Source organism: Balaenoptera borealis (assembly GCF_965194805.1).
Source record: "Balaenoptera borealis genome assembly, chromosome: 7".
Lineage (NCBI taxonomy): Eukaryota > Metazoa > Chordata > Mammalia > Artiodactyla > Balaenopteridae > Balaenoptera > Balaenoptera borealis.
Window position 1 is genome coordinate 97088899 of NC_138864.1, and position 22413 is coordinate 97111311.

General features: G+C 40.1%; 1 protein-coding gene across 9 annotated transcripts in view; it reads left to right on the forward strand.

Moving 5' to 3' along the window:
• ST7 (suppression of tumorigenicity 7) overlaps nucleotides 1-22413 on the forward strand; it is a 263909-nt gene that overhangs the window by 132300 nt on the left and 109196 nt on the right. For all 9 annotated transcript variants that reach the window (XM_082400068.1, XM_082400069.1, XM_082400073.1 and 6 more), the window contains exons 2-3: nucleotides 10197-10279; nucleotides 20519-20678. In XM_082400068.1, coding sequence (XP_082256194.1) covers nucleotides 10197-10279; nucleotides 20519-20678 — 243 coding nt within the window. The remainder of the gene's footprint in view (nucleotides 1-10196; nucleotides 10280-20518; nucleotides 20679-22413) is intronic.

Below are 22413 nucleotides of genomic sequence, written 5' to 3' on the forward strand. Positions count from 1 at the left end.
ATTTTATCTGATATGAGTATTGCTACTCCAGCTTTCTTTTGATTTCCATTTGCATGGAATATCTTTTTCTATCCCCTCACTTTCAGTCTGTCTGTGTCCCTAGGTCTGAAGTGGGTCTCTTGTAGACAGCATATATATGGGTCATGTTTTTGTATTCATTCAGTGAGCCTGTGTCTTTTGGTTGGAGCATTTAATCCATTCACGTTTAAGGTAGTTATCGATATGTATGTTCCTATGACCATTTTCTTAATTGTTTTGGGTTTGTTTTTGTAGGTCCTTTTCTTCTCTTGTGTTTCCCACCTAGAGAAGTTCCTTTAGCATTTGTTGTAGAGCTGGTTTGGTGGTGCTGAATTCTCTTAGCTTTTGCTTGTCTGTAAAGCTTTTGATTTCTCCATCGAATCTGAGTGAGATCCTTGCTGGGTAGAGTAATCTTGGTTGTAGGTTCTTCCCTTTCATCACTTTAAATATGTCATGCCACTCCCTTCTGGCTTGTAGAGTTTCTGCTGAGAAATCAGCTGTTAACCTTATGTGGGAGTTCCCTTGTATGTTATTTGTCGTTTTTCCCTTGCTGCTTTCAATAATTTTTCTTTGTCTTTAATTTTTGCCACTTTGATTACTATGTGTCTCAGCATGTTTCTCCTTGGGTTTATCCAGTATGGGACTCTCTGCACTTCCTGAACTTCGGTAGCTATTTCTTTTCCCATGCTAGGGAAGTTTTCGACTATAATCTCTTCAAATATTTTCTCTGGTCCTTTCTCTCTCTCTTTTCCTTCTGGGACCCCTATAATGCGAATATTGTTGCGTTTAATGTTGTCCCAGAGGTCTCTTAGGCTGTCTTCATTTCTTTTCATTCTTTTTTCTTTAGTCTGTTCCGCAGCAGTGAATTCCACCATTCTGTCTTCCAGGTCACTTATCCGTTCTTCTGCCTCAGTTATTCTGCTATTGATTCCTTCTAGTGTAGTTTTCATTTCAGTTATTGTATTGTTCATCTCTGTTTGTTTGTTCTTTAATTCTTCTAGGTGTTTGTTAAACACTTCTTGCATCTTCTCCATCTTTGCCTCCATTCTTTTTCCGAGGTCCTGGATCATCTTCACTATCATTATTCTGAATTCTTTTTCTGGAAGGTTGCCTATCTCCACTTCATTTAGTTGTTTTTCTGGGGTTTTATCTTGTTCCTGCATCTGGTACATAGCTCTCTGCCTTTTCATCTTGTCTATCTTTCTGTGAATGTGGTTTTTGTTCCACAGGCTGCAGGATTGTAGTTCTTCTTGCTTCTGCTGTCTCCCCTCTGGTGCATTAGGCTATATAAGAGGCTTGTGCAAGTTTCCTGATGGGAGGGACTGGCGATGGGTGGAGCTGGCTGTTGCTATGGTGAACAGAGCTCAGTAAAACTTTAATCTGCTTGTCTGCTGATGGGTGGGGCTGGGTTCCCTCCCTGTTGGTTGTTTGGCCTGAGGCAACCCAACACTGGAGCCTACCCAGGCTCTTTCGTGGGGCTAATGGTGGACTCTGGGAAGGCTCACGCCAAGGAGTACTTCCCAGAACTTCTGCTGCCAGTGTCCTTGTCCCCACGGTGAGCCACAGCCACCCCCCACCTCTGCAGGAGACCCTCCAACACTAGCAGGTAGATCTGGTTCAGTCTCCTATGGGGTCACTGCTCCTTCCCCTGGGTCTTGATGTGCACACTACTTTGTGTATGCCTTCCAAGAGTGGAGTCTGTTTCCCCCAGTCCTTTCGAAGTCGTACAATCAAATGTCACTAGCCTTCAAAGTCTAATTCTCTAGGAATTCTTCCTCCCGTTGTTGGACCCTCCGGTTCGGAAGCCTGACGTGGGGCTTAGAACCTTCACTCCAGTGCGTGGGCTTCTGTGGTATAAGTGTTCTCCAGTTTGTGAGTCACCCACCCAGCAGTTATGGGATTTGATTTTATTGTGATTGCGCCCCTCCTACCATCTCATTGTATCTTCTCCTTTGTCTTTGGATGTGGGGTATCTTTTTTGGTGAGTTCCAGTGTCTTCCTGTCAATGATTGTTCAGCAGTTAGTTGTGATTCCGGTGCTCTTGCAACAGGGAGTGAGAGCACGTCCTTCTACTCCACCATCTTGAACCAATCTCAATGTCCCATTTGTTAAAATCAGGCCTCACTGCACACCTTAGCCTTCAGTTAGGACCACAGAATGGCTACACCTTGGAAAAGCACCACTCCCTAAAGAAGAGTCATGCCCTAGCACTAAGAACAAAACCTAAAATAGAGCAATCCTAACAATAAAATCAAGTCTAAGTCTCGTTCTTTTTTAATTTCACAGTCCCAGTGTGTAGTTCAGTGTCTTGTACCTTTTATAAGCCACATACATTTTGGATAAACGAATGAACTAGCTAATATTAATAAATGTAGAACATTTCCTGAAAGATGTTTTAGACTATAGATTCATTACTCTTGTTTATATTCTTCTTACCTTTCTTAGTTATTTCCATGCATCTTAGATTTAACAATGATCTGTTCAGACACCTGATTGCCACAAGTATTTTGAACGCTTTTAGGTAGTTACATCTATTCTAACCCTTTAAGTAATGAACTTTGCCGCATGTAATCTTCGTAAATCAAACCATTAAGGCTTCTTTTTAAAAAAATAACTTCCAGTAAAGGAGGGGTAAATGAGAAGCTGATGACCATATTCTTTTCAAGATGGTAGAAAAGTCCAAGCACATTTTGCATGGCAGATTCTGTAAGGAACCCTCCAGTGTGAACACAAGAACCACCAAGAGTGTTCTTATACAACACTGGTTACAGCCACCCTACCGAAGTGTGTATTATACCTCGCTACAGTGATACTGGACCTTTCTGGAACTCAGCCATCCAGTCATCTTAACTCATCAAACCACCGAGCTCTAAGAACAAAAGGCCAGTGTATATAGCACATACAGATGAGCATCAAAGAGTTACCAGTGTGAGATGACAGGTCTTATTTTACATGGATCCAATGAACATCCTTTGGCTCTGCTTAGCCGTCTTCTCAAAGGAACATTCCTTGATGAACATTCTGTCCCCCACCCTAGCCCAAGGCTGAGTTAGAAGTACCAACTTTCTATTTCCAGAGTAATGCTCAGAATAATTGCCTGTTAGTTCGGTTCCATGTCTGCCTCTTCCACAAAGTCCAGAGCTCCTTGAGGACAAGAACTATGTATTATATATCTTTGTATCCCCAGCATTTTACAGTGTTTGACATACGTTAAACATCAATATTTATTGAATGACCAAAGTTGTTTTTTGCCTTTGAAGGAACAGTAGATTTTTAAGTAGCATATTAAAAAGGAGAGAAAGCAGTTTGAAACAGGCACACAACAACAACAAATAATAGTATGCCAGGTGACAAAAATGGTATGAGAAAGACTGAAAACAGTCTGGGGTAACTTCATTTTGGAGGGAAAAAACATAGAGTACTTGAACAGTTTCTAAAAACATTGCTGAATGCTAGCACAGTACTATAGTTTATGTTACTTTTGTTGACTTAGGGCCATCAAATAAAGATTGAAATATTTTCTGAATATTTTGTATAAAGATGCAGTCAGGTATGTAATGCATTTTGTAAAGATTTCCTTGTTAAGTTGTTTTAAAAAGAAAACGTCTGGTTTTTAATAGGATAGGTCCTTAGCTATCTCAAATAATTCAGTTCTGAGGGTTCTACATAGCCAAGGTCTTGCTGTGTGAGGATAGTATAAGTATGTCTGGACCTTGATTTATTGGTGAGTAGTGGTCATTCAATCTACCTAATAAGCATCTCACACTGTATAGGTACTCTGGGGATAGAAACACACACACACACACACACACACACACACACACACACACGATCAGAAGACAAGGTTAGAGCCATCAAAGACTCAATTTTTCCAGATACAGGAAGTTTTTTTAATCAGAAGTCCTGGGATAATGTTATTACAACTTCATCACCTAGTCCTCTACCCTTATGCAAGCATGCAGTGTTCATCAAACATTGAGTACCCCTGTGGACCAGGCTCTATGCTGGGTGCTGGATGCTGGATGATGGAGGCACAGTGAGTGCTTGTAGGCTAGAGGAGGCCAGACCCTGGAGGACCATGTCTCCACAAGGCTTCTGTCTCTTTGCAGAATAAGTATGGGGAAGATTTTCTCCCATTAGAGGCAAATATGTCTTTTTTCTTCCTAATGTTAAACAGTTTATGAGAAACAAAAAGATTCATAAATCTTCAACCCTAAATTAAAGCATGTTTTAAATAGCTAAAAATGTAAGACTTATACAAGCCTCTCTCCTGTTCTTGACTAGAGTTCCCCATCATCAGCTTGCTTGTAAATAAAAGGGAACAGATAATCTGAGATCTTGCTTCACTTGTCCTTTTGGGTTACCGAGGTTTGCATGTGACTGGGCTTTGGACAGTCCTTCATGGCTTGACAGACGGCCTCCCTCCAGCAAAGGACAGGGAACCATGAAGATTGAATACTGCTTCGTTATAGTTTCCCAGATCACAACTGAGAAAAGAAAGAATGTGCTCAGTTCCACTCCTCAGTAGAGCCAGATGCCCAGTAAAGCAGAAACAGTATACCTGTAAAGTTGCCAAGGCAACGTCAAGGGTAGAGGGAAGAGTAGACAGAATGATTTATGAAGGTTTCTTGCCATAAGAACGGGTCTAAAAATATACTTCCATGTCTTTTTCCTCTCAAGGATAAATGCCACAGGATTTATCCAGGGAATTGTGATGCATAAAGCTTGAGACCTTATCAGAGCTCAAGGAGACCAGGGGTAAAAGGCAAGGAGAAGGGAAACAGAAGCAACAAATGAGAAAATGTGCTCCTGGTGTGCTTTTAATCTTCTGTTGAACTGATGCAGTTTTGCAGATGTAAAACTGACTTTTTTTGGAAACATGCAAATGTTGTATATTTAAAATGTGCCTATTTTTTTTTTAAAGACCATTTACTGGGGTAAAATGAAGATACTTAGTTTCCGTATTTAAAAAAAATTTCCTCTGAGCTTCTACTTTAATATTAGTGGATTTGCAAAGGCAATCACAGATCAGCATGTGGAATAACGTGCTGTCATGGCAGCAGAGTTTGAAGTTGCATTTTATTTATGAACAGTTTAGAAAGACGCTCTTGGAGCAGATAGAGTTGGCTTATCTTAACACCCTTTCTGGGCTCACTGCAGTTAGCTGGAGTTACTGGATGTCCACATGGATTTTCACTTTCATGAATTATACATGATTCTGTCAGTTTCATATTGCTGCGTAACAAATGATCATGGATATAGCAGCTTAAAACAGCACACGTTTATTAGCTCACAGCTTCTGTGGGTCAGGAGTAGAGGCACAGTTTAGCTGGGTCTCACTAGGTTGTAATCAAGGTGTCTATCAGGCTGTGATCTTATCTTCAGGCTCAACTGAGGGAGAGTCTACTTCCAAGTTCACTTAGGCTGGAGACTCAGGTTGGGACCATTGACCTAAATAATCATCAGCTAAATGAAATGAAGAAAAAGTAAAATTAAACAAGATAAACATTTCCTTTCCCTGGGATGCTTATTATCTACTTCTCTGGTAGAAGTTGTCAACTCCTTGGGAAAATAAATTGCACCTCACTGTGAGGGTTGAGGGAATACCTGTTTCATGTGAGCCTCAGAACCGCTCTGGGAAGGTGTGCGACTTTCCCAGGGCAACCATGCTGCAGTTGGTTTCACATTTAGAGACGGTCTCCTAACCCTGCTGTCTTTCCCAGGCATAATGCTTTTACACAAAATCTCTTTATTATTATTATTTTTTCATCCAGCTTAAATAGACATAGTTTCTTTAACCTTTCTTCCGAGGGACTTTAGTCCTAATCTTTTCAGTGATTGCTGATTGTTATAACTTTCTAATTTTTTCTTCTTCACATGCCCTATTTTAGCAAGGTGTTAAATGGAACACAGGACAAAGCAGACCCATATTTTTGGGTGTTGTAGACTTTATCACACTGCATATTCAGCTCTATCTAGTCAGTACCTCCAAGTCTTTGATGCTGCCTTAACCTCTTTCTTTTTTTTTTTAATTTTTTTTTTCTATTTTTTATTGTATTTATTTATTTACTTTTGGCTGTGTTGGGTCTTTGTTGCTGCGCACGGGCTTTTTCTAGTTGCAGCGAGCAGGGGTTACTCTTTGTTGCGGTGCACGGGCTTCTCATTGCGGTGGCTTCTCTTGTTGCGGAGCACTGGATCTAGGTGCACGGGTTTCAATAGTTGTGGTGCATGGGATCAGTAGTTGTAGCTTGTGGGCTCTAGAGAACAGGCTCAGTAGTTGTGGTGCACGGGCTTAGTTGTTCTGCGGCATGTGGGATCTTCCCGGACCAGGGCACGAACCTGTGTCCCCTGCACTGGCAGGTGAATTCTTAACCACTGCGCCACCAGGGAAGCCCAACCTCTTCTTTCAAGGGCTTGAATAAGGCAGAATATATCTTAAGGAGTCAAACCCTTCTTAAGCGTTATGTGCTCACTCTGTTTTACAGCACATCTTTTCCAGGAGTCTAATTTGGGAATTGTTTGTGCTCTGAAGGATACGGGAGAAGGCTCTTACTGTCACGAGGGCCAGAAACAGGGCTGGCTCCTCACAGACAGGGCCTCACAGGGCCATTCCGAGTGACTCCTCATTAAGCCCTCTGGTATTCTAGTTCCCTGCTCACAGGAGTGATTCTTCACTTTCCACAGTTGACCTGTTGTACTATATTCTTCCCTCCTCTCTTCTGTGATCCAGAGGGGTCATTGAGTTTTCAATCTATTAACCCACCCCTCCTACCTAGTTTCTTCTCAGACCTGTACTTAATTTCTTCCTGTTTACTCATTAATTAATGAGAAGACTGTACCAAGTTAAAGTTCAGCATCTTCAGAACACCTGATGACACAGTCCCTAAGGCTGCCCTTGAATAACTGATGCAGTATTCTTTGAGCAGTGACCTGTTAGAGTGCCTATCTGGATCGGATGAAAAGCCTTCTGACTTATTAATTTTTGTTTCCAGGTTGATATAGGACATTGTATAATTTATTTTTACCAAAGCTAGATTAGTCTTTACTGTTTGTTTTTGAATTTGTTTTTCCTTAGCCCCAGCACCTGTGGAGATAGTATTGATATGTCTATAGATGTCAGGAATATCCACTTTATGTTTCAAACCACACACCCCACAGTTTTCTGATCTAATTTTTAGGTACTTCATCAGGCCCTCATATATTTTCAAAAATAATTGCTAGTGACCCTGATGAAACTAGGCCAGGTATTCCTAGGTTTAAGGCAGTCCGGTTTGCAATGTGCAGCCCTCCTAATTTAAGGGGGGAATCTTTAACTAGATGCTCCCCTTCGGGGTGGCTTCTTGCCCTTCCACCCTGGGGCTACACACACTGATGATAAGATCCCAGTGGACTTATCTTTAACAGTCAGTGATAAAAATAAGTACAGTGTTAAAAACATCCATCTTTCAGTATCACTTATTTAGAGCTTCCTCTCCTTTTCTAATGAAAGACTACTGTTTTCCTTTTGCTATTTTGTTCCTTAATGCTTTTCAGCAGCGTTCTCATGTTGCACCCTTGATGCCATGAGCCTGAGCTCTGGAGGCTGGATGACCGGTGTTCAGCTCTTTGCCCAGCCTCCACCTGTGAAATAAGATGAATAATAATATTGACCTCACAGAGTTGAAGTGAGCATTAAGTGCTCTAATTTGTAAAATTGCTTTGTTATAAACTTTAAACACATAGATAGATAGATTCAAATGGCAAGTACTGATTGTTGATATTTGTGCTCAGAATTGCTAAATGCCATGTCTTAACGATGTTAGCCAGAATGCCCAGTAAGACTGTAAAATTAATAGGTTATTAAATGAACAACTCCCACTCTCTAAATGTTTTTCTGTTTCTACTTTTCTCATTCTCTATTTGTGTCTCTATTTCTTTTAATGCCCACCATTCTCTTTCCCAACTCTGGTCGCTTTCTATAACTGGATATAGTAGAGAAGCATGTTTTAATTTTTGTATTACCTATGGTAGCTATATAATCTTAAGTAAAACTAAAGGTGTAGAATGTTTATTTTTATCTCTTTAAAAAACTCACATAGTTTCTTTTTTTTCACTTGTCAATTCATTCTATAATCTTTTGTCCCCAGTGGATCAGCAGTTTTCAGTAGAAAGTCTTTTTTCCTCTATTGCTTTATGCTTTTGTTGCTGGGGAGTTAGCAGGGCTACCAAAGCACTTCAAATTCAGGCAAGTCTTCTCCTCTTTCTTTTAGAAATGGATTTTGTTGAATTCTATGTTCAGTTTGTCCCCAGAAACTTACTGAAAAGTATATGGTACAGATATGAATGTTCATAAATACAGAATAACAAAGTGAATACTCTATTTTGGTGACTTTTTTAAAATAATGGAAAATGTGGGATCATTCATAGCATGAGGAGGGGAATTTTGAGAATTTTAGGCACCTCAGAATCAGACTGTCAATTACAAGCTTTAGGTTTGTTTTTTTAATGGCCAAGCGTAACTACCTCAGCTCAACTGTATCTCCTCTTGCCTCACAGCCCTAGGCTGACTGCTTCTTCTGTGCTTTTCTCTACCTCCCTAAAGAGTCCACTTAGTCAAGTTGTGACTATTGACTGAGCACTTTGTGTTAGTCCAGATTCGTGATTGCAAATGACAGACCATGAGTCACGGCAAACCAATCCATTTAAAGTGGGTGTTGGGGGGAGAAGGTTTACTGAAAGCATGCCCAGTAACCAGGAAGGATGGAGTTAGTGCATCCTTCCACATTTGTGCCTTTGCGAAGGGTCCACAGCCCAAGCTCCTTCCCTCTTCAACCCGTGCAACCAGCTGGAAAGGCTGTGTGCTGTTTCCTCAGGGCCTCAAAGCAGGCCCCGTCCTTCGCTCACATTGCCCTCCTTTCCTCCTCCTGCCCACTTTGGTCTGGTTAACTCCTGCTTATTCTCCCAGACATCTTCCTGACTCCCAGCCTGAGATGCATACCTTTTATGTGTTTTCATAAAATTCTGTGCACAGGACCCTTCTACGCACTTATCAAAACTGTCTGGTGATTGCTTGTTTACTTGTCTGTTTCCCAGCTAGACTTCGGCCTTCTAGAGGGTGGGAGCTGTGTCTGAATCATGCTTCCATTCTTTGTCCACAGTCTCATTCATAAACAGAGAGAAGCATTTGTTGAATGAGTGAGCATAGGATCTTTGTTCATGTTGGTGACTTTGCTTTCTGGGCTGGTCGCTGTTCATGCTGGTGGCTTTGCTTTGACAAATACCAAAGCCTTTTCCCCTAATGACATAAAATTGCTACTTCTGATGTTCTTCATTTTGAAACGGGACTGGATATGATCCCCTTCCACAAACATATTCAGTAAAGAAATGTGAATACGCATGCAAAAAACCCTTTAGGTCAGTTGTTGTTTTGGTAGTAGTCAAAGTTTTGTGCAATTTCTAGATATAAATAATGACTTAAAATATACTTATAAAATGTATAAGTGACCTTACTTAATGGGCAACCAGATCAACTGTGTAGTTGATATGAACAGAGTGTCAGGAGCAGGTCAGGAAGGTGTCTGACAATACACATTCATTTTTAGTGGCTTATTTTTCATCTTTTCTGCATTGAATACAATTATTTTGATGAGCAGTCTGACAACCTTGTAAGTTAGCTGAAAAAATTGTACTGATATATGCTAACTTATATGCTAACTCGTCCTTTCTTTTTCAGGGGTAAACATAGTGTTAGAATCTTTAATAACTGTTTAATATAGTTATTTTTCATTTGCTCTAAGGTTGAAATATGCTTGTTGGCTCATCAAAGACTCTGATGTGAGGGTTCCACAAAACATATTAGGGTACCTTCCGTTCCTCTCTAACAGTTTAATAACCAGCTTTGATTTGACTCCTCAGTGGCTGTAAATCCATGAAAATCATTCACAACAATAGTTTTGGGAGGCAGAAACAAAAAGCTGCTCTCTCTTCTTGTATGTAGTTGTTTTCTTTTAGGATATATAACTTGAATCTAATATTCTGAGCCTGTGTAATGCTGAACCATTTTAGTGGCACTTGGCTGTGATTCTAATAATTCTTGTCATCAGAAACAAATGATTTCACCAGAAAGGAAAATGAGAGCTGGTTTTACGGATGACATACTCATGCGTTCTCTGTTCTTCTCCCTCTCTCTTGTTTTTCAGTGAGCATGTTTTTGAACACATTAACGCCGAAGTTCTACGTGGCCCTGACAGGCACTTCCTCACTAATATCAGGGCTTATTTTGGTAAGTGGTGGAATCCCTCCCATTTAAAAACATGCTGATTACTAATATATATGTTACATATGTACAGGAAAAAATTCTGGAAGAGTATACACCAGCAGCTTACAGTGACTGCGTGTGTGTATATGTTGGATAGGGGACTGATAGAGGCCTTTCACTCTCCAGGTTATATGTTTTTAAAATATTGGAAAAAAGACTTTTTTAAACAATTATATACTGCTTTTGTTGAAGGAAAAAACAAAATGGAAACAAAATGGAAAATAAAGGAAGACATAATTCTGTGTCAAATTCTAATGTCTAAGATACTATAAAGTAAGTGTGACTCAGTTAAACTAAAATGTTTTTCATTACCCTTTTCAAAATGGATTATTGGACATAATCAAGATCAGTAGAAATATAGCTCAGTTTCTTTAAATATATTGACACGGATGTGGCAGTTCTAAGCTTTTTCCCCCTTCATCTCCTTTTCTTTTAAAATTTACATATATTTCCCTATTGCTTCCTTGAAAAAAAATCCCCAGTAGGCAAAAAGCAGTATGATAATCACCCCTATGGCTCCATTGCCTTATGTGCTAAAATAGTTATAGATGTAATAAGTTATAACACCTGCAGTAGTTTTCTTTAATTTAAGTGACCTTAGAGGGGGCCATCTGAACTAGTAGAATCACTCTAATATAATTAAATTTATATTAAGGACCTTTAACGAGAAAGAGGTTTTAGAAAGCTTTTTTTTCCTCTATACATAATGCTGTGATTACTAATTATTATAGAGACATGGACAAGAAACAGTGCAATGAGGTAACTGCTAGCGCTGTTTCCATTTTACTAATACATAAGCTGGATAGGAAGTAACCTGTCTTAGGTCACAGAGCTGGCAAGTGGCAGAGCAGGATTTCAACCCAGGCTGGCTTGCACCAGAGCCTGTGCTTTTATCGCTCACTTCACTGCCTCTCTGGTTAAGTTCTCAGCTGTTTTTCCAGCTTGCTGAACAAATGGCAAGTCTGGATTTTATTCTAGTAGTATCTTGGTGTGGGTTCACTAGGCTATAAATTAATTACCAGAATGCAGGGTGAGCTAAGCCTAACAGTCGTTTTCCCTTCTCACTTAGAGATGGTGATGCCCCATCTCCTTGCTTCTCTTCTCCTCCAAATAAAGGGGTTTCTTTAGACCATGACCACCTTTGCAGATCCAGGCTTGTGAGGCTTTCTCCCTGTGTGTGGAGTGCAGCTGCTGAAGCCTGATGATCACTGCCGTGTTGTTTTATGATATATTTGCCTTGCTGCATTCCTAGCAAGCAGAGGATACTCCTGACTAATGTAAAACTTTGAGCAAAGGAAAACCTCTGATGTGTGAAGATTTTGAAAGGCCTTCTCAAAAATGCTTGGTCTGTCATATATACACTACCAAATGTAAAATGGATGGCTAGTGGGAAGCTGCTGCATAGCACAGGGAAATCAGCTCGATGCTTTGTGATGACCTGGAGGGGTGGGATAGGGAGGGTGGGAGGGAGGCTCAAGAGGGAGGGAATATGGGGCTATACGTATACATATAGCTGATGCACTTTGTTGTACAGCAGAAACTAACACAACATTGTAAAGCAATTATACTCCAATAAAGATGTTAAAAAAAAAAAATAGTGTAAAGAACACTAAATCACCTCTAAAAAAATTTAAAAATAGAAAAATAAAAAAGAGTGGATATATGTACATGTATAACTGATTCACTTTGCTGTACAGCAGAAACTAAAACAACGCTTTATTTTATTTCATTTTTTTAAAAATTATTTATTTATTTATTATTATTATTATTTTTAACATCTTTATTGGAGTAAAATTGCTTTACAATGGTGTGTTAGTTTCTGCTTTATAACAAAGTGAATCAGTTATACATATACATATGTTACCATATTTCTTCCCTCTTGCCTCTCCCTCCCTCCCACCCTCCCTATCCCACCCCTCTAGGTGGTCACAAACTACCTAGCTGATCTCCCTATGCTATGCAGCTGCTTCCCACTAGCTATCTATTTTACGTTTGGTAGTGTATATATGTCCATGCCACTCTCTCACTTAAACACAACACTTTAAATCAACTATACTCCAATAAAAATTTTAAAAATAATAATATATTAAAAAAATTTTTTGGTCTGTACTGAAGGCAAAGTCACTACCACGTGGGAATAGCTCTTGATAGCTTTAGGCTCCTGCTTTAGAGATTGTTGACACTGGTGGTATCCAGCCCTTGGGGACTCAGCTTTGCTAGCCATTGAAATGCACCCAGGGCTGAGCTTTTTCTTCAGCTACTGTTCTTTTCTGCCAAGTGCATTTCATGGAGAGGCAGCACTGAGGTCAAGGGTCAGGTGCTTTGCAGAATAGCTGTGTGCATAGAACTGCTTAGTGGTTTGTTTCCTGGCACCAGAGAGATAATTACCTAACTACTCTCCCCTGAGCAATGTCAAGGGAGCCAGGCGGTGAATACTGAAAGTGCAGGGCTGGCCCTGAGGAATTTGTTTGGGGACCTCAGGATTCCTATGCTGGAGACTGAAATGATCATGCAATGTGATGTCTTAGGTGAAGAGAGGTAACCACAAACAAACAAAAACCCCCCCTGCTGTTTCCCCTATGAAGGAAAAATCAGTTAACTGAACAAACATACATAGAAATAAAATGTATTTGGCAAATGCTGCTTTTACACTAACGTGTTTAAAAATAAGTGAGGACTCAGCAGTGTGTATTGTACTAGATATCACTGCTAGTTCTTAATTTCACAAGTTGAAAGCCAGCAATGAGTTTGTTATGCCACCTACTTGTCATTCTTCCCTTATGGTTCCTGGGCCCATATCCCCTCCAGGCACCTCCTTCCCTTGCTTAACTTCAAGCTGCCCCCTCTGGCCACTTGGTACAAGCTTTCTCATCTCAGCCCAGTTCCAGCCACAGGAACTGCACCTGTTGTCACAGTCCAAACCCATCAATTTAGTCTTTTATCTGCTGTAGGAAGGACATGCCCAGTCTGCTTGATGTAACCTCTGTGGGCAATGTTTATTTCTGTGGAAAAAATTTCTGAGTTTTGTTTTTGCTCTTGAGAATGATAAGGTGGATATGTGGAGAAAATGCTCCCCTTAATTTTCTCAAAATGTTGGCAGAATGGAGAAAATGCTGCTGTATTGACATTTATACATAGATCCCTGTGTCCCCATTAACATGTGTATAGACATGCTCCTACACCTACGTGTTACACATGCATGTTAAATACAGAGATACGGGAAAAGGCAGCCAAAGCAATATTTTAAAAAATGAGAATCAAGAATAAAAATAGAAAATTAGGGCTTCCCTGGTGGCGCAGTGGTTAAGAATCTGCCTGCCAATGCAGGGAACACGGGTTCGAGCCCTGGTCCGGGAAGATCCCACATACCGCGGAGCAACTAAGCCCATACACCACAACTACTGAGCCTGCACTCTAGAAGCTGCGAGCCACAACTACTGAAGCCCGTGCGCCTAGAGCCCGTGCTCCACAACAAGAGGAGCCACCACAGTGAGAAGCCCGCGCACCACAAGGAAGAGTAGCCCCCCTCTCGCCACAACTAGAGGAAGCCCGAACGTAGCAACAAAGACCCAATGCAGCCAAAAATAAAATAAATAAATTTAAAAAAAAAAGAAAAAAGAAAATTAAAATAGTAAATAAAAGAATTAATTCAGGGATTAGGCGTAAAAGAATTGTTTTCAGAAAAGCAGTAGAAGAGATGACAATTAGATCGGAATCAGTTGTAATGAAAGGCCCTTTTATTGTGTTTTCCATTCTATGCCAGGTACTGTTTTGAGCACTTTGAATGTATTATTTCTTATTTCTAAGTGAATTCTAATTCTGATTTCATTGAAATTCTAAGTGGTTGATATAACCAATGCCTTTGTGCTCTGAGTATAAACAGACACAAAATTTAAATAAATTGCCCAAGGATATATAGCAGACAGATGGTGAGATTTGAATTCGGGTCTGTCTGACCATGCCCTCTATCCCCTCCTGTTCAAAAGTAAGGGAGTGGGACTAGAAGATTGTTATGGCTCCTTTCAACTCTTTTTCATTCATCTAAAGAACTTGACCTCCACTTGACCTGAAAATCATGCAGTTGCAGGGCTGGAGGAAGGAACCCTCAGAAGCCATCCAGTTTAAGCCAGCAAAGACCTAAGGAACAGGCACCCAGAAAGCTTATGACTTGCCTAGGTCACCTTGCTAGGTAAGGTATAGGGAAGGCTCGAATTTAAATTTCCACTGCTTTGTCCCAGCATCATTCTGCCTCTCATAAACATGTTGACTAGGAAGATGGGTAGCAGCATTGTCTAGTGGTTGATGTATTCCTTTGAACAGACCCATAGAAATGGGTCAGGTAGACAAGAATGCAGAGAGGAGAGAAGGAAAGGAAAAAGAAAAATAGAGAAAGGAAAGGGGGAGAGAGGGAGACTACAAATGTCTCTGGAGGGAACATTTTTTCTTTTTCCAATCAGCCATGGATTAGGTCAGATTTGGTCAGTCTAGAACATGGACCATCACTTAACACAATTTATAATTTCATTTGTGACATTTATGGTCTTATCCTCTCTATGATGGAAGCTTCACAAAGGCTGGGAACATATCTGTGTTTTTGTGTTCAACTGTATAATGTTTGGGTAGACTCTTAAGAAATATTTGTTGAATGCACACAGATCCAGTGAGTGACTGAATTAACTGACTGTATCAGAATTATCTGGGGAGCTTGTTTAAAGTGATGGATTCTGAGCACCACTCCAGACCAACTGAATCAGAATTTCTAGGGCAAGGGCCTAGAGGAAAGCTGCCACCCAGGAGAAGCTGACAGAGCTTGGGGCGCCATGGCACAGGCTGGCATTTCCCACTTGTCAGTGGTCCCCATGACTTCACCCCAGGAGAGTGAGCCTCCCGTCCAGGCCATAGTCATTAACGCTACAGTGGAAAATCTCATCCTGTGAACATGCAGACACTGAGGTGGGGATCACTGGCTGTTGACCTTGAAGAGAACCTCACTTCTCTGTCTCCTCTCTTTTCTTAAAGCCTTGGCAGTAGGTGGCCAGGAAAGGGGGTGGAAGGACATGAAAAGCAGTTCTTTACACAGCCCCCCTGAACTGGTTAGGGGAACAGATGACTGAGGGGGGATTGGCTGGGCCCAAGGCGGCAGGAGGCCAAGACCCACTCTGTAGCTCTTCGGTATTCCTAAACAAAACAGGCAGGAGCCAGGAGGAAAGAAAGGGGCGGGAGGGGGAGAGAGAGAGGGGTGGGGGAGAGAAAGAAAGGAAAAGAAAAGAAAGAAGGAAGGAAGGAAAGAAAGAAAGAGAGAGAAAGAAAGAAAGAAAGAAGAAAGAGAGGAAAAAAAAGGAAGGAAGGAAGGGAGAGGGAGGGAGGGAGGGAGGGGGGAAGTTAGTTCTGTCATGAGGAATTGGGAGGGACTTTGAAAGGGTCAGTGGTATGGAGGAAAGGGTATACTTGCAAATTCTAACAGGAAACTAAAAATGTTATGGATATTACTATAACCCATGCCAATTGCCTTGGTTTATCTTCAAGCCTAGAAGATCCCCTCTTGTCAAAAAACTGTTTACCACTAGATATATTTCAAGGCTTAGAGCAGGTGTCAATTTGGCAGTCTATTTGGGAGTAGACTGCCAGAGTTTCATATTTCCTCTTCAATCTCCACCATTGCTGTATCTATCCTGTGATATCATCATCTACTTTAATCCTTGGGAAACACATAGCCAGTTTCAGGCTGTGACATCTTTGTGTTTCCCATGGGTTTAATGGAATTACATTGTGGAATTACAATGGTGCTGCTATGTGGAAATTACAATGGTGCTGCTATGTGGAAATCTTGAAGCATTTTTGAGTATGTTATAGGATACAGGGGAGAGAAGTGTTTTATATATAGAACATGCAATTCAAGAAGGTGAGGTCTTGTTGGATAGGAAGAATCTAGGCATCTTTAGGAAAGATTCAGCTTTTAGGTCTGCAAGAGAGATGGAAGCGCCTTGTTTGTTAACCCTTTGCCAGATTTTTGTTCCTTCCCTGCAGGTGAAGATGAGATAAATTTACACCCTTAGGCCAGCTGCAAACCTGGATCTCCACTCCCAGCCCACAGCCCCATTGCTCCTTGATCATCCCCTCTGCTTCTGTCATATAGTAATGGAGAGGTTACGAGGCCTAGGTAACTGGGTTCTTGACAAATGAGTCTTTGTTTTAAATATGATCTGGGTCCTGAGTATAGCGTATGGCCCTTCTGTCCTGCAAGGTATAGATCCAAACCATTTCTTTGACCCTCACATTCCCAATTCCATCCCTGCTTCCCTTATTCTCAGACAATAACCCTTACCTGCATCTCCACTGAGATCAGTGTCACCTACATTTTACCCATTTGTTGCCTTCTTACCTGTGAAACAGCTCATCTCACACCCTATTTTCCAAAATAGAATGTATTCTTCTGTTCATTCCTGCTTCCCTTTCATCCTTAGAGCAAGAAATGGTGAGGTACCTTTTTAAGGCAGGGTAAATGTTCTTCCTGGGCTCTTGGTGTCATGCCTCTTGGTCATTTGTACGCTTTTGCACTTCGGTTTCTCTCTTTCTACTAGATTCTTTCCTCTTCCACAAATATGTATAGGTCTCTCTTTTTTTATAACAAGCAAAATGTACACAAAACCTTTCATTGGTCCTGCTGTTTATTTAAACAATATCCCATTAAATCACCGGGCCAGCCCTTATTATCCATCCGTTCAACCTTTTAGCCATCTATCCATTCAGTCTTCAAACCATCGATCCTTCCATCCATCCATCCATCCATCCAACATTAACTGAGTGACCTTATTTTACACATTAGGTAACTGAGCCCCAGAGAATCAAGAGTACCAACGAAGACATACAACTCAGCTATTATGAAATATTTTAGGGCCTTTACCTTTCAGCTAGATGGTAGGGTCATTATTGACTTCCTGAATGACAAACCTAATTGATACTTTTTAGTTCTCATCTTACTTGATCTGTATAATTCTTGGGGTAGAGAGATTACACTTTTAAAGACTATGAAATGTGTAAATTTATGTTTTAATTTTATGGTTATTTGTCAGATTAAAAACTGTTTTGTTCTACTGTGGCAACTCCATTAAGCTACTAACATGCCTAAGGGCTAGTTTTAAAATCTAAATTTGTTTATGAGAGCTTTGCTGTTTACACTGTAGGTTATGCACCAGGGAAAATAATTCAAAGTGACACCAAATATGTGCGTGTTAAATAACACCATCTGCCCATTTGGATCTGTGCAGCTCTTTAAAAATACTGTGAGGTTCTGGCCCAAATCCTGTCATGTTTCAGGATATGGGACAGACTATTATGCTAAGACCCCAGATTAGAAGATTTGGTTTGAAGTTTAAGAAGGCTTCAAGTCCTTTCCTACTTATTTTTAGTAGTTGTTCATTTAATTCATATTAGAGTATCAGCCCCAGGGCATTGTGGACACTAGTATAAGGGACTGTGTTAGGAAAGAAGCCATTTACCGCTCTGATAGGACAGGTTTGAGAAGACCCTCCTTTGCCTCCCAAGCAGCTGCATGAATAACCCAGTCTTTACTGAGGTCTGTTATTTTTGCATTAGAAATACTGGGTGGAAGGTCTGTCTCCTGTTATAATGCAAATACCCCATTAATATGAATCATTTATACCTTAGGATGTATTATCCAGTCCCATTTGATAGACTACTTCTGGATTAGTTTTGATAGCTAAGAAAGCAAAAAGAGACAGTGGAGTTGGAGGGCATTTGAAAGTGAAGATTTTAAAAGGGAAGCGATAGGCTACATCTGTCTGTTTAAATGAGCAAGAGAGTTATAAAAAGATGTCTTGTTTTAGGGCCCTAGTAAGGTTAGTGGCTCAAGAGCTGGGGCTTCAGGCTAAATAGCTACTTTATTAGCTATGTGACTCTGGTCAGGTCACCACACCTTGACATGTAGCCCTCATTCCTCATCTCTAAATGAAACTGTTCATGGTCCTTTAGGGTCCCTTTTAGTGCGGACGTTCTCTGATTCTGCTAGAGAAACTGAGAAATCTGAAAGAGTCCCAAAGTGTTTTTTTTTTGGGGGGGGGGTGGTGAATGGGAGCAGCTTGTGAGCAGCATTGTGGGTCTGTGGCATGCACTGGTAGTAGCAGGGGCTACATCTGTGTTCTGTGGCCCTGGAGCACAGCCCATGCCTGGAATGGAGCGTTTAGTGCTGTGTAAATGAATGAATGAACGCCTGGCAGATGCCTTAACAGCATAAAATAGAAAGCAGAGTAAAGACTTGGGGCAAAGAAAACTCTACCCCACAAGTGGTTGAGAGCCATTGCCAGTTCTGTGACCATTGTTCTGGGTCCTTTGGAGCCTTCCATCTCTTCTAATAAAGGCAAAGCCATGAATCTTTTTTGGGTGGTCAGGACCAAATGGTGAGCAGTCTCCTTTTTCACAATGATTACCACGGCTCTCAGCCAACCATTTAGTAACAAGATGCTGTACTAGCCTGAATTGTAGACCGGCAAGAAGAGAGGTGCACCACAGCAGTATGTGAGGTGTGCTGACTGTGTACAGCATCGATGTAATAAATGATAGCTTTGCTATTGCTTTTGGGAACCAACTATGCAGAAGGCACTGAACTAGGTCTTTTACATGGGGTTTGAATCTAGATGTTTTACATGAGTGTGAAATTGAGAACCCTTAAGGGTAAATAACAAATATGATTTCCGCTTTACAGTTGAAAAAACTGATGTTAAAATAGATTAAATAACTCACTTGAGGTTACAAATTCCCTTCTAGATCCATGGTTAGTAAATTTGCCATTCTTGAACTTTCTACTTTCTTCAAGCAAGATCTTTTATTCCTAGCATTCCAGACGTTACAGACTGGTCCTATCCCTTCTTAGCTTTCATATTGTATTCTCCCTGTCTTCTCAGTCAAATTATTTAAATGTTTTAACATATGAAAATTCATATAGTCAAAAGGAATAACCCCTTGGAATTAAATCAAGTTTTCCTGTTATAGGATTGCAAACATTTGGTTTGATTAAGAGTTCCTTCTGGTCATTTGTAGATGTTCTTTCTGTCCTGTTAAAGAAATTTTTGGTAGAGCAAGATACCAATTTTTAAATGATAGCCCAAAGTCCATTCCACAGAAGATAACAAAATCTTGTTTTTATGAAATAAGTAAGGATAAAGGTAATTAAGTCTATGTTATTTCCACATTCTATATTATATTACAAAAATATAGTATAGTTATCCTAGGAGACTCTGGGATATAGTTGATTCTTAAATTTCTTCTGTTTAGTGATTTGTGACTGCTTAAGGAACGAATCGCAAATCAGGGAAGCCAAGGAAAGGATGTGGGGAGAGCAGCTTCAAACGGTGGTGGGAAAGTGTTCAGAGGGGGTTTGGGGGTAGGGGCAGGTTAAAAGATTGGGGGAGGTGGCTTGCTTTCCCCATGCTCAGGAGCCCTGATTTCAGTCTAGTCATGTGAGCATTGATGCTTCTTTCCTTTTATTAATGAAAATTATTTCTTTTCTCCCTTGCAAACAGCACATAACAACAATTGGTAAGCTTGTGAGCTAGGAAACATTAATGGTGTACAACAGATGCTAGCATTTACAAAGCACACTCAGCAGGTGGGACGTTACTGAATCTCTCAGCAGTTGGGTGCCATCGATACATGAAATAGGATGACTTTTATTCTTTCTGTAAAGCCGGATTTCTCTAGGGAGGTGCTTTTTTTAAAACGGAATTTTGCTATCTTAAAAATGTATGCAGTTATGACTTTATCAGAATATAAAATGCCAAGAATTGGAATATTTCATAAGCCATACTCCTAAAACTGGCTTGTTGGTATTCATTTCTATAATTGATTTTTAGCTATGGTGATTTTATTATCAGAATATTAACGTAAATTTGGAGGAAAATAATGAGCAGCTCTTAACAATGTTCTTTCACCAGGATTGTAGCTATAAATTTTCCTTAAAAACCAGTATTAAGTGGACAAGACAGCATTGAGAAGTTAAAATGTAATTGGTATTTACTTTTATCAAACTTCTTAATTTTTAGAATTAAACAATTTTTTTTGGAATAAAAATGTTTAAACCAGTGTTTAAGGTAGGTATAATTAGTAAATGCAACACAATTATGGGCATGTACAAAATCATAGCTGGTAACAAGGACCCTAATCATGCTTATTATCTTTCTGTTCTAGATATTTGAATGGTGGTATTTTCGCAAGTATGGAACATCATTCATTGAACAAGTCTCAGTAAGCCACTTGCGCCCCCTTCTGGGAGGGGTTGACAACAACTCCTCCAACAATTCTAACTCCAGTAATGGGGACTCAGATTCCAACAGGCAAAGCGTCTCAGGTATGGAAAGTCCTTCAGTCTGCAACATTATTTACTTACTCTTACTAAATTATTATGACTATAAGACAATAAGAATGTTGTTATTTAAAGATTAGACTTCAAAGAAAAGTACGATTTATTTTCCTAAGAATTTGACAACTTCTACAAGAGAAGTAGAGTATAAGCATCCCAGGGAAAGGAAATGTTTATCTTGTTTAATTTTACTTTTTCTTCCATTTGATTTAGCTAATGATCATTTAGGTCAGTGGTTCCCACCTGAGTCTCCACCTCCTTGTCCTTAGTGTCTCAAACCTCATTAAATGTATCCATTCTCTTCCATGCTAATTGTAGAACCTGATGTCTAACTAGATCTGATCACATCACTCCTCTGCTTAAAAGTCTTCGTTGGTTCCCATTCCACTAAAGATAAAGCCCAGATTCCAGATTACTTAGCACAGCATAAGCTGCTTCTATCTTGCCAACCTTGGTTTCTGTCACAATCTCGTTCCCCTCCTTTGCATTTCTTGAACGTGCCATGTTTTCTCATGACCCTCTGCCCAGAAGTCTGTCTTCCCTCCTCCGTGCTTGCTCATCTTTCACAACCCAACTCAAATGTGACCTCCTGGGAAACTGTACAATATTTCTGATAGACTGTACAATATTTCTCCACCTTTGTTGACTCATATATTTTTACCTTTAGCAAGATTTATTAAATTGTACTGAAATTTTTAAGCTTACTGCTTTACTGTAATATCTCTAGCATTTTGCGTAGTGTCTACTATATCACTGAGACTCAGTGGATGAATGAATGAGGACATACATGGCCTGTAATTTCTCTACTCATGAAAGAAGAGGCATGAGTATAATTTCCTAGCTTGGTCTCTTCATCATCTCAGTAAACATTTCTTAACTCTCTAATATGAACCTGGCCTTATACAGGTTCTTATGAATATTATGATTTTAGAAAATGTCAAAGTCCTTGTCCCCATTGAACTCTTGTGTCTACTGAAGGGAGACAGAGTGTTAAGTGCTCTGATTATATGAGGGAAACATGCAATACTTTGGAGTACAATGGAGGGCTTCCTGATCCAAACTGGGGGAAGAAGTTTGCTTCTTGAAGGAGAGGGTACCACTTCTGAGACTTGAAAGATGAAGAGGGAGAGATTAAAGAACTAAGTTAGATCTTTTTACTTTCCTCCCTAGAAAAGCTCAGTTCGTATTTCATAGCTGTCTAGCCAGGTGATAGGCATCAAGGAGCGTTGTATATATATTTTATTCCTGATGTTGATTCAGTGCTCTTTTAATATAGAACCTTTGCCAGCCAGCCATGTGTGGTAATGGGCACCTCTGAGTACACATTTATTTCATTCTAAAGGGTACATGTGTGAGAGATGGCACCACAGGTAACAAAATTGTCTGGGACTTTATAAACTCATCCACTTTGTGAAAAAAACAGAAAGAGATCTGAGCAAAGTGAAATATTACTTCAACCAGGTACTCTAACACACGTGACATATTATTCTAATGAGGAATCTTGATCATTCGGTCATTGTCACTGTGGATAATTGCCTCACTTTGCATCTGTTGGAAGACCCTACAGATTAAATGTACTCTTGTCTGATCTGACTTACGATAGTCTTTGTATGTCACAGAACATTGTAGAAAATTAACAGATTGAAAACAGAAAGCAACCTCATTTAAGGACATTTTTTATTGTGAGTACATTTTTATTTTCATTAAAATTCTCTCTCTGCCC